The 12,500-nt window shown below is 53.3% G+C and overlaps 1 protein-coding gene across 1 annotated transcript in view; it reads left to right on the top strand.

Annotated features, from left to right (window-relative positions):
- The window catches only part of LOC139249549 (shootin-1-like), an 84,583-nt gene that overhangs the window by 38,623 nt on the left and 33,460 nt on the right, over positions 1 to 12,500 (top strand). Inside the window, exons 7-10 of the mRNA XM_070872490.1 lie at positions 1,048 to 1,204; positions 5,703 to 5,800; positions 7,429 to 7,510; positions 9,877 to 9,971. Coding sequence (XP_070728591.1) covers positions 1,048 to 1,204; positions 5,703 to 5,800; positions 7,429 to 7,510; positions 9,877 to 9,971 — 432 coding nt within the window. The remainder of the gene's footprint in view (positions 1 to 1,047; positions 1,205 to 5,702; positions 5,801 to 7,428; positions 7,511 to 9,876; positions 9,972 to 12,500) is intronic.

Genomic DNA, 12,500 nt, shown 5'->3' with positions numbered 1-12,500 from the left:
GATAATGCATTTGGGGAGGGGCAACAAGGCAAGGGAATACACAATAACTGGGAGGGTACTGAGAGTAGTAGAGGAACAGAGGGACCTTGGAGTGTATGTCCACAGATCCTTAAAGGTAGCAGGCCAGGGAGATAAGGTGGTTAAGAAGGCATACGGAATGCTTTCCTTTATTAGTCGAGGCACAGAATACAAGAGCAGGGAGGTTATGCTTGAACTGTATAAAACACTAGTTAGGCCACAGCTGGAGTACTGCGTGCAGTTCTGGTCACCGCATTACAGGAAGGATGTGATTGCACTGGAGAGGGTGCAGAGGAGAGTTACGAGGATATTGCCTGCACTGGAGAATTTTAGAGACAAGGACAGATTGGATAGGCTGGGGTTGTTTTCTTTGGAACAGAGGAGGCTGAGGGGAGATTTAATTGAGGTGTATACAATTATGAGGGTCCTGGATAGAGTAGATAGGAAGGACCTGTTTCCCTTAGCAGAGGGGTCAACAACCAGGGGGCATAGATTTAAAGTAATTGAGGGAAGGTTTAGAGGGGATTTGAGGGGAAATTGCTTCACCCAGAGGGTGGTGGGGGTCTGGAACTCACGGCCTGAAAGGGTGGTAGAGGCAGAAACCCTCACCACATTTAAACAGTACTTGGATGTGCACTTGTAACCTACAGGGCTACGGACCAAGAGCTGGAAAGTGGGATTAGGCTGGGTAGCTCTTTCTCGACCGGCGCGGACATGATGGGCTGAATGGCCTCCTGTGTGGTAATTTTTCTATGATTTCCATGATGCTAGAGCAGCGAAGGTTAAGGGGAGATTTGATAGAGGCGTTCAAAATCATGAGGGGTTATGATAGAGTAAATACAGAGAAACTGTTCCCAGTGGCAGTCAGCAAGGGCGGGTAACCAGGGGTCACGGAGTTAAGGTGATTGGCAAGAGGAGCCAGAATGTGGGAGGCCAGCCAGGAGTGCGATGGAATGGTCAAGTCTGGAGGTAACAAAGGCACGGATGAGCTGCAGGATGACGATGTTTTTTTCCCGCTGTTTCCCACAGCTCAGTGCGGAGAACCGTAAGCTACAGCGCCTGAGCATGGCCCTGCAACCCATGTGGGACTCCCTCCCCGAGGACATCGCCCAGCTGGCACTCGAAGATCAGGGGCCCGCCAACCCCGTCGCTGACCCCGCGTACCATTACCAGCTCCAGGTCAAAGGTGACGCCGCACTTTCACTTGCAGGGGGCGGAGGTCACACGGATAAGCCTCGTTAGCGGGAGGATCCGGAATTAGGCGCGTGCGCAATCCCCCCCCCCGTTCAATCATCTTCGAAACACTCGTCAGGCCACAGCTGGAGTACTGCGTGCAGCTCTGGTCACCACATTACAGGAAGGATGTGATTGCACTGGAGAGGGTACAGAGGAGATTTACGAGGATATTGCCGGGAGTGGAGAATTTTAGCGATGAGGACAGATTGGATAGGCTGGGTTTGTTTTCTTTGGAACAGAGGAGGCTGAGGGGAGACCTTATTGAGGTGTATAAAATTATGAGGGGCCTAGATAGAGTGGATAGGAAGGACCTGTTTCTCTTCGCAGAGGAGTCAACAACCAGGGAGCATAGATTTAAAGTCATTGGTCGAAGGTTTAGCGGGAATTTGAGGGGAAATTTCTTTCACCCAGAGGGTGGTGGGGGTCTGGAACTCACTGCCTGAAAGGATGGTAGAGGCAGAAACCCTCACCACATTTAAACAGTACTTAGATGTGCACCTGAAGTGTCGTAACCTACAGGGCTACGGACCGAGAGCTGGAAAGTGATTTAGGCTGGGTAGCCTCTTGGCCAGCCGTCGGGGACACGATGGGCCGAGATGGCCTCCTCCCATGCTGTAAACTTCTATGATTCTGTGATTCTTCAGTCAGGTACTGGAGTCCAACAGAAGGCAAGGAAATACATCTCGGAAACAGGCCATTTGGTCCAAGCAGCCTGTGTTCCAGTCACATTTACCCATCCTGCTCCCACATCCCCCTCTCCAATCTAATCCTGAATCTTGATGTTGTTTCTGCTGCAAACGTTCACCCTGGGAGTGAATCCCACAGCCTCACAGAGTGTATCCTGCTCTCTCTTCCAAATCCTTTACATAGGCCTTTCCACCATCTACAAGGCACAAGTCAGGAGTGTGATGGAACACTCCCCACTTGCCTGGATGAGTGCAGCTCCAACAACACTCAAGAAGCTCGACACCATTCAGGACAAAGCAGCCGCTTGATTGACACCCCATCCACCACCTTCAACACTCACTCCCTCCACCACCGGCGCCCCCTGGCTGCAGTGTGTACCATCTACAAGATGCACTGCAGCAACTCGCCAAGGCTTCTTCAGCAGCATCTCCCAAACCCGCGACCTCTGCCACCTAGAAGGACAAGGGCAGCAGGCGCATGGGAACACCACCATCTCCACGTTCCCCTCCCAGTCACACACCATCCTGATTTGGAAATATATCGGCCGTTCCTTCATCGTCGCCGGGTCACAATCCTGGAACTCCCTCCCTAACAGCACTGAGGGAGCACCTTCACCACACGGACTGCAGCGGTTCAAGAAGGTCCTTTAGAGAATGACACCTGCCGTCCTTACCCTGTATGGGATTACATGTGACTCCAGTCCCACACAAACGTCCTCTTAACTGCCCTCTCAAGTGGGTTGTATCAAAACACTATAAAGAAGGCGGCTCACCACCACCTTCTCAGGATACCAATAAATGCCGGGCTTGCTAGCGACGCCCACATCCCGAGAATGAATTCAAAGAGCCTCATACAATAGCTCAATAACGCTGAGGAAGCGGGACATTGGCGGTCTGTCACCAGATGTCCTTTATCAAAAGGTGAATGTTTCTGCTGTCACTCAAACCTTGTCCTTTGAGACGGTAATCCCCTTTGGCCTTCTGGGTAAATCTTCCAAAATGTCAGCCGTGGCTCAGTGGGTAGCACTCTCATCTCCGAGTCGTGGGTTCGAGTCCCACTCCAGGGACTTGAGCCCATAATCCAGGCTGACACTCCAGGGCAGTACCGAGGGAGCCCCGCACTGTCACAGGGCAGTACTGAGGGAGCCCCGCACTGTCACAGGGCAGTACTGAGGGAGCCCCGCACTGCCGGAGGGGCAGTACTGAGGGAGTCCCGCACTGTCGGAGGGGCAGTACTGAGGGAGTCCCGCACTGCCGGAGGGGCAGTACCGAGGGAGCCCCGCACTGTCGGAGGGGCAGTACTGAGGGAGTGCCGCACTGTCGGAGGGGCAGTACTGAGGGAGTGCCGCACTGTCGGAGGGGCAGTACTGAGGGAGCCCCGCACTGTCGGAGGGGCAGTACCGAGGGAGCCCCGCACTGTCACAGGGCAGTACCGAGGGAGCCCCGCACTGTCGGAGGGGCAGTACTGAGGGAGCCCCGCACTGTCGGAGGGGCAGTACCGAGGGAGCCCCGCACTGTCGGAGGGGCAGTACCGAGGGAGCCCCGCACTGTCGGAAGGGCAGTACTGAGGGAGCCCCGCACTGTCGGAGGGGCAGTACCGAGGGAGCCCCGCACTGTCGGAGGGGCAGTACGGAGGGAGCCCCGCACTGTCGGAGGGGCAGTACGGAGGGAGCCCCGCACTGTCGGAGGGACAGTACCGAGGGAGCCCCGCACTGTCGGAGGGGCAGTACCGAGGGAGCCCCGCACTGTCGGAGGGGCAGTACTGAGGGAGCCCCGCACTGTCGGAGGGGCAGTTACGAGGGAGCCCCACACTGTCGGAGGGGCAGTACTGAGGGAGCCCCGCACTGTCGGAGGGGCAGTACTGAGGGAGTGTTGCATTGTCAGAGGGGCAGTACTGAGGGAGCGCTGCACTGTCAGAGGGGCAGAACTGAGGGAGCACCGCACTGTCGGAGGTGCCGTCTTTCAGATGAGACGTTAAACCGAGGCCCCGTCTGCTCTGGCAGGTAGATGTAAAAGATCCCAAGGCACTATTTTGAAGAAGAGCAGGGGAGTTATCCCCAGTGTCTTGGTCAATATTTATCCCTCAATCAACGTAATAAAAACAGATGATCTGGTCATTATCACGTTGCTGCTTGTGGGAGCTTGCTGTGCACAAGTTGGCTGCTGCGTTTCCCATGTTACAGCAGTGACTACTCTCCAAAAAGTATTTCATTGGCCGCAAAGCGCTTTGGGATGTCAGAGGCCGTGAAAGGCGCTATACAAATGCAAGTCTTTCTTTGCATGAAGCAGCAGTGAGCAGAGGGTGACGGGCTGCCTTCCCCGGGCTGCACTGGACGGTCTGACCCCCGGTGAGAGAGTTAGGGTTAGCACCCCTGGGGTAAAGTCCAATGAGAGGGCAACAGATGAGAAGGTGGAGCAGACTTGTTCACAGGAGCGTAAGGACAGGGGAATTTCAAAACTGTGGGCCATAGATTTTTGTTGGGTGGGGGTATTAGGTATTGTGGAACCACAAGGGGTAAATGGAGTTAAGATAACGAACAACCACGATCTAATTGAATGGCGGAACAAGCTGGTGGGGCTGAATAGCCTCCTCATAGAATCGTAGAGCACAGAAGGAGGCCAATCAAAGAGCAAGTTATTATTTAAATGGGGAAAGATTGCAAAGTGCCGCAGTACAGCGGGACCTGGGGTACTTGTGCATGAAACACACAAGGTTAGTATGCAGGTACAGCAAGTGATCAGGAAGGCCAATGGTATCTTGGCCTTTATTGCAAAGGGGATGGAGTATAAAAGCAGGGAAGTCTTGCTACAGTTATACGGGGTATTGGTGAGGCCACACCTGGAATACTGCGTGCAGTTTTGGTTTCCATATTTAAGAAAGGATATACTTGCTTTGGAGGCAGTTCAGAGAAGGTTCACTCGGTTGATTCCGCGGATGAGGGGGTTGACTTATGAGGAAAGGTTGAGGAGGTTGGGGCCTCTACTCATTGGAGTTCAGAAGAATGAGAGGTGATCTTATCGAAACGTATAAGATTATGAGGGGGCTTGACAAGGTGGATGCAGAGAGGATGTTTCCACTGATGGGGGAGACTAGAACTAGGGGGCATGATCTTAGAATAAGGGGCCGCCCGTTTAAAACTGAGATGAGGAGGAATTTCTTCTCTCAGAGGGTTGTAAATCTGTGGAATTCTCTGCCTCAGAGAGCTGTGGAGGCTGAGACATTGAATAAATTTAAGACAGAGATAGACAGTTTCTTAACCGATAAGGGAATAAGGGGTTATGGGCAGGGAAGTGGACCTGAGTCCATGATCGGATCAGCCATGATCTTATTAAATGGCGGAGCAGGCTCGAGGGGCCTTATGGCCTACTCCTGCTCCTATTTCCTATGTTCTTATCGTGCCTGGGCCAGCATTTTGGTGGAGCTATCCAATTTATATCACTCCCTAACTCTTCCTCCATAGATCTGCAATCTTTCCTTTTTACTCCTCTTGCTAAGTTCTTAGAAATCTGGGATGTTGGAGGTCGGGCGGGAAAGTGGAGTTGAGGTCGAAGATCAGCCATGATGGTATTGAATGGTGGAGCAGACTCGAGGGGCCATGTGGCCTACTCCTGTTCCTATTTCTTACATTCTTATCATCAGCCCTCGGGAACTGAGTAGTCAGGCCATGCGTAGTTCTAGAATGATCCGTGAGGTTCCGAACACACAGCTTAGTATCAACACTGCTTATACCGTCACTGATGTGTCTGTTGTTTAAACACCAGAATTTCAGGAAAGAATCTCCCAGCTCCTGGAGGACAAGAGACAACTGACCAGCAAGGTGCAAGAGATGGAAAGCCAAATGGCTGAATTGATGGAGAACGTAAGTATTCTGGGTAAAGGTGATTGTGACAGGTAGTTTCTCTTCGAACTATTGGGATATGGAGCAGGTACTGTTGAGCTCACACTGGGAGCAGTGTCAATTACATCGATCACTACTCATTTCCACATTCATTCCCAGTGTACAGAATTCCAATGGACCTAAACCCCTTCCCATTCACTCCAATTGTACATAATCCCAATGGACCCAAACCCCTTCCCATTCACTCCCACTGTACATAATCCCAATGGACCCAAACCCCTTCCCATTCACTCCCACTGTACAGAATCCCAATGGACCCAAACCCCTCCCCATTCACTCCCACTGTACACAATCCCAATGGACCCAAACTCCTTCCCATTCACCCCCAATGTACACAATCCCAATGGACCCAAATCCCTTCCCATTCACCCCCACTGTACACAATCCCAATGGACCCAAACCCCTTCCCATTCACGCCCACTGTACAGAATCCCAATGGACCCAAACCCCTTCCCATTCACTCCCACTGTACACAATCCCAATGGACCCAAACCCCTTCCCATTCATTCCCATTGTACACAATCCCAATGGACCCAAACCCCTTCCCATTCACTCCCATTGTACACAATCCCAATGGACCCAAACCCCTTCCCATTCATTCCCACTGTACACAATCCCAATGGATCAAACCCCTTCCCATTCACTCCTATTGTACAGAATCCCAATGGATCAAACCCCTTCCCATTCACTCCTATTGTACAGAATCCCAATGGATCAAACCCCTTCCCATTCACTCCCATTGTACAGAATCCCAATGGATCAACTTTGTGAAAGGGAAGGTAACACGAGTGGAAAAAATAAAATCACTAATTGGAGAAGCTGCTGAACATATTTTGTCCACTGTATTTTGAACGCACAGGTTGAACAGCAGAATGTTTTGAGGGCCTGTACATTGTCATGTTCCTCAAGCTGCTAGGAGCTCTGGATGGGCATGTTGGACAATATAGAGATGGCTCAGTGAGCAGCACTCTTGCCTCTCAGTCAGAAGGTTGTGGGTTCAAGTCCCACTCCAGGGCCTTGAGCACCTAATCCAGGCCGATACTCCAGTGCAGTACTGAGGGAGTGCTGCACTGTCCGAGGTGCCATCTTACAGATGCGATGTTAAGCTCTCTCAGGTGGATATAAAAGATCCCACTGCACTATTTCGCAGAAGAGCAGGGGAGTTATCCCCGGGGTTAATATTTATCTCTTAACCAATAGCACCAAAACCGCTGATCGGTCATTTATCTGATTGCTGTTTGTGGGAGCTTGCTGTGCGCATATTGACTGCCACGTTTCCTACATTACAACAGTGACTTCACTTCAAAAAGTACGTCATTGGCTGTAAAGTGCATTGGGATATCCTGAGGTTGTGAAAGGCGCTATATAAATGCAAGTCTTTTTTTTGGTTACGTTAAGCTGGGTTTCTGAGGTGGAGGCTACTCCATGCTTACAGCTCACAAGGAGACCATTCGGCCCGGCGTGCCTGTGCAGTGTTCGGGAGAACCCTCATGGAGTTTCCGGGCCAGTGACTCTTTCCTGCTCTGTAAAGTTATACTGATGGTGGTGCAGAGAACAGTACTGACTGTTCGTTCACTGACACCTTGTAGATGGAGAAGGAACGTGCTGAGAACACGTGCCTGCAGAAAGCGCTGGAGAGGCAGAACCGCAATCTACAACGATTCAGCACAGGTGAGGACGTACACAGCTGTCACTGGAACTGTTTTATCTCTGTAAGGAGGAGGTTTGATACTGGTTATTGAGGAAACTGTGCCCCTCATTCAAAATCTCGCTGACTCTCTCTGCACCTATCTGTATCTCTCTCTCTATCTCTGTCTATGACTATCTGTCTCTCAGTATGTCTCACATCTGTATTTCTATTTATATGTCTGTCTCTCGCTCCCTCTCTCTATTTCTGTCTATGTCTCTCTCTGTCTGTCTCTCGCTCTGACTCTCCCTCTCTCTGTATCTCTATCAATGTCCGTCAATTTCTCTGTATGCCTCTCTCTATCTCTATATCTGTCTATGTTATGTCTGCCTCTCTCTGTCTCTCTGACTGTCTGTCTGTTTCTATCTGTCTTTCTCTGTCTGTCTGTCTCTCTGTCTGCCTCTCTCTGTCTCTCTCTCTGTCTGTCTCTGTCTCTCTCTGTCTGTCTGTCTCTGTTTTTCTCTGTCTGCCTGTCTCTCTCTGTCTGTCTCTCTCTCTCTGTCTATCTTTCTCTGTGTCTCTCTCTGCCTGTCTGACTCTCTCTGCCTGTCTGACTCTCTCTGTCTCTCTCTCTGTCTCTCTATCTGTCTCTCTCTGCCTGTCTGACTCTCTCTGCCTGTCTGTCTCTCTGTCTCTCTGTCTCTCTATCTGTCTGTCTCTCTCTCTCTGTCTCTCTCTATCTGTCTGTCTCTCTCTGTCTGTCTGTCTCTCTCTATCTGTCTGTCTCTCTCTATCTGTCTGACTCTCTCTGCCTGTCTGACTCTCTCTGTCTGTCTCTCTGTCTCTCTCTCTGTCTGTCTCTCTCAGTCTGTCTCTCTCAGTCTGTCTCTCTCGGTCTGTCTCTCTCTCTCTCTCTCCGTCTCTCTTTGTCTGTCTTTCTCGGTCTGTCTTTCTCTCTCTCTCTGTCTCTCTATCTGTCTGTCTCTCTCTGCCTGTCTGACTCTCTCTGTCTGTCTCTCTGTCTCTCTATCTGTCTGACTCTCTCTGCCTGTCTGACTCTCTCTGCCTGTCTGACTCTCTCTTTCTCTCTCTCTGTCTCTCTCTCTGTCTCTCTATCTGTCTGTCTCTCTGTCTCTCTCTATCTGTCTGTCTCTCTCTGCCTGTCTGTCTCTCTGTCTGTCTGTCTCTCTCTATCTGTCTGTCTCTCTCTATCTGTCTGTCTCTCTCTATCTGTCTCTCTCTGCCTGTCTGACTCTCTCTGCCTGTCTGTCTCTCTCTCTGTCTCTCTGTCTCTCTGTCTCTCTATCTGTCTGTCTCTCTCTCTCTGTCTCTCTCTATCTGTCTGTCTCTCTCTATCTGTCTGTCTCTCTCTATCTGTCTGTCTCTCTCTGCCTGTCTGACTCTCTCTGCCTGTCTGACTCTCTCTGTCTGTCTCTCTGTCTCTCTGTCTGTCTGTCTGTCTCTCTCTATCTGTCTCTCTCTATCTGTCTGTCTCTCTCTGTCTGTCTGTCTCTCTCTCTCTGTCTCTCTCTATCTGTCTGTCTCTCTCTGCCTGTCTGTCTGTCTCGTCTGTCTCTCTGTCTCTCTATCTGTCTGTCTCTCTGTCTGTCTCTCTGTCTGTCTCTCTGTCTGTCTCTCTCTATCAATCGCAAGGCTATGGAAATCAGGAGACACCGGACTGGGGAGATAAATACATGTTGCCCTCCCTGACCAGCACTGCCTGTAATTATCGCTCCCCGAGCGGCCGGCCGAGGTGACAAGCCTCCTGCAGCTGCCGGTGTTGACACCCGGCGATGCTGCAGGGGGCGGGAGCGAATATTGCATCCGGGGCGGTAACGGGGCACTGCGCACCGTGTATGTCACGGTCTCCGGGGCACTACAGAGCGAAGCGGTAACCGTCAGCGCCAGCGCAAAACCGCCGGGGAAGTTCTCCAGGCGTCGGTTAATTTGCCGTGCCCGGTCGGTAACCTTTCAACGGCCCATTACTGCCCCCCGCAGGCGCCAATGGGAGGTGTAAGCCAGGCCAATTGCTCCCCCTACAGGCCAGAGATACCAGCTCCATCACTGGTCCATTCTCCAACCAGAGCCTTGCTCTGAGCACGGCTCTCCGCTGGGAGAATGGGATTGAAACGTTTACCCCTGATCCAGCTATAACGTACCCCTCGCCGAAACCTTTCTCCCTGGTGCCTCTCTTAGCAACACTTGCATCGGTTGAAAAATTCTTTCCAATAATCGAAGGATCTCACGGCACAGAAGGAGGCCATTCGGCCCATCGTGCCTGTGCCGGCTCTGTGAAAGGGCCCTGCGATTAACCCCTCCCCCCCCCCCCCGCTCTTTCCTCACCGCCCAGTAAATAAGGGAGACCTTCCAGTAACACGGTTAACATCTCCCCCTTTGCTTTCGCCCTCAGTCTCCTCACTGCTGACCCATGAATACCAGGAGCTCAAGCAAAACCTGGAGCTGGAACAGGACCTGCGTCAGTTAGCCGAGAGCTACGCACATCAGGTACTGGGAACGTGAGGGTGGGGGGAGGGGAGGGGAGCTTGGGATCACACCCCACCCCCCCCGACATTCACCGACAGGTCATCCAAAACACAAGGGTATTGCCCACCCAGTCCTGGTCTCCCCCACAAGGGGAAACATCTACACCTATCGAAACCTTTCACAACCGTAAACACCTCGATCAGGTCACTCCCTCAGCCTGCCCTTTTCTAGAGAAAAGAGTCCTGTAATATATTTGCTTCACGGGTTCTTTGCTGAAGAATTCATAGCAACACATTACTATGAAGAACTGGTTGGTTTATTAGCAATAGGTTTAACAATCGCACTACACATTACCAGTTCATCCACCAGGCTCACAACCACCTGCCTCATCGTGGATCCCCCGAACCCAACTGGCTGGGGTTTTATTGAGTCTTGTGAACATCACGTGGCTGGCTAAGCCACTCCCAACTATTTTGGTAGAAACTATAAAGAGACACTAAAACCGACAAATTAAACAAATTAAACTTTTAACAGTAAATGGATGAAATTAGAATTTGGTTGCTGGGGGTGATGGTGCACTCCAGTCCCTCCGGTGCCCACCTCTCGCGGAAGGCCGCGAGCGTACCGGTGGACACCGCGTGCTCCATCTCCAGGGACACCCTGGCTCGGATGTAACCGCGGAAGAGAGGCAGGCAGTCGGGCTGAACGACCCCCTCGACCGCCCGCTGCCTGGACCGGCTGATGGCACCCTTGGCCGTGCCCAGGAGCAGTCCTACGAGGAGGCCCTCGGAGCTACCCGCTCCCCTCCGCACAGGGTGCCCAAAGATCAGGAGTGTGGGACTGAAGTGCAGCCAGAAATTGAGGAGCAGCCCCTTTAAATAGTTGAACAGGGGCTGCAACCTCGCATATTCAATAAAAACATGGAACACGGACTATTCCAGACCGCAGAAATTGCAGGCGGCCTGGGAGCCCGTGAACCGGCTTAAAAATTTATTGCATGGAACTGCTCCGTGCACCACCCTCCAGGCCAAGTCCCCGATAAATAGTGGGAGGACTCTCGCGTAGAGTGCACTCCATCGGGAACCCCCGCCTCCTCCGGACGGCAAGATGGTACGCCATGACGTGTCCGGACGGCAGGCGAGGATGGCAACGTGGAGAGTGTGCAGGAGCAGCCCGTACAGGAAACCCCTCCGCGCGGAACTGAAAGGCACGGAGGGGATTTCCCGAGGAGGCTCAAGTTGTGAGGCGTCAGCTCCCGAGGGAGGTTCCGGGGCTTGGCACTGACAGCTCTACAAACCTGTGAGCATACCCATAGGTGCATAATTTCAAGCCCCAACCTGTTCAGTTTGTACTGATGGGTATAACCTCCCAGTTCTGGTGTCGTCCGTGTAAAAGTTGAGCACAGTTGCTGTGAACGAGTTTTTCTTGGGGTGAGGGGGTTATAAGGTCCTTGAAGATAAATGGAGAGAGCGTGTCCACCTGGTCCTCCCAGCAGGTGTCCATCCCTTTCACAACACAATAACTCATTCTCCTCGCATACTCCCTGCTCCTCGCTGGGCAGTGACCTGATACCTCACCCATGGCCACCCAGAGGCTGAGAGCCAGCGGGATCTTTGCCCGCAGAGTGGGAGGGCTGCAAAGCAGCAGTTCATGACCCAGCACCCACCAGCGCTCACCATCCTGCAGGTGTCGCTGGAGACCACCGGGAACAGAAACCCCCGCCCCCAGGCTCTCCCCTCCGAGAATCGTCGAACGAAAAGCGCTGAAGGAGGCCAGTCACTCCATCGTCCCTGTGCTGGAACAGCTCTCTAATTGGTCCCCTTCCCCTCTCGTTGCCCCCCCCCCATGCTCATTCCCCCTCCCCCTACTCGTTGCCCCTCCCCCGCTCATTCACCCTCCACCCCCCGCTCATTCCCCCTCCCCCTACTCGTTCTCCCTCCCCCCGCTCGTTCACCCTTCCCCCCCCAACTCATTCCCCCTCCCCCTGATCGTTCCCCCTCCCCCCCCCACTCATTCCCCCTCCCCCTACTCGTTCTCCCTCCCCCTGATCGTTCCCCCTCCCCCCCCACTCATTCCCCCTCCCCCTGATCGTTCCCTCCCCCAGCTCGTTCACCCTCCCCCCCCCCACTCATTCCCCCCTCCCCCTGATCGTCTCCCCCTCCCCCCCCCACTCATTCTCCCTCCCTCTGATCGTTCCCCCTCCTCCCCCTGATCGTTCCCCCTCCCCGCCCACTCATTCCCCCTCCCCTGATCGTTCCCCCTCCCCCCCCACTCATTCCCCCTCCCCCTACTCGTTCTCCCTCCCCCTGATCGTTCCCCCTCCCCCCCCCACTCATTCCCCCTCCCCCTGATCGTTCCCCCTCCCCCCCCCCACTCATTCCCCCTCCCCCTGCTCGTTCTCCCTCCCCCAGCTCGTTCTCCCTCCCCCCGCTCGTTCTCTCCCTCCCCCCGCTCGTTCTCCCTCCCCCTGCTCGTTGCCCCCTCCCCCTGCTCATTCACCTCCTTCACCCTCCCCCTGCTCGTTCCCCCCCCTCCCCCCCCTGCTTGTGC

Source organism: Pristiophorus japonicus, unplaced genomic scaffold, assembly GCF_044704955.1.
Source record: "Pristiophorus japonicus isolate sPriJap1 unplaced genomic scaffold, sPriJap1.hap1 HAP1_SCAFFOLD_321, whole genome shotgun sequence".
Taxonomy (NCBI): domain Eukaryota; kingdom Metazoa; phylum Chordata; class Chondrichthyes; family Pristiophoridae; genus Pristiophorus; species Pristiophorus japonicus.
The sequence above is the reverse complement of the archived record's forward strand: the minus strand, read 5'-3'. Positions and strand labels throughout refer to the sequence as shown.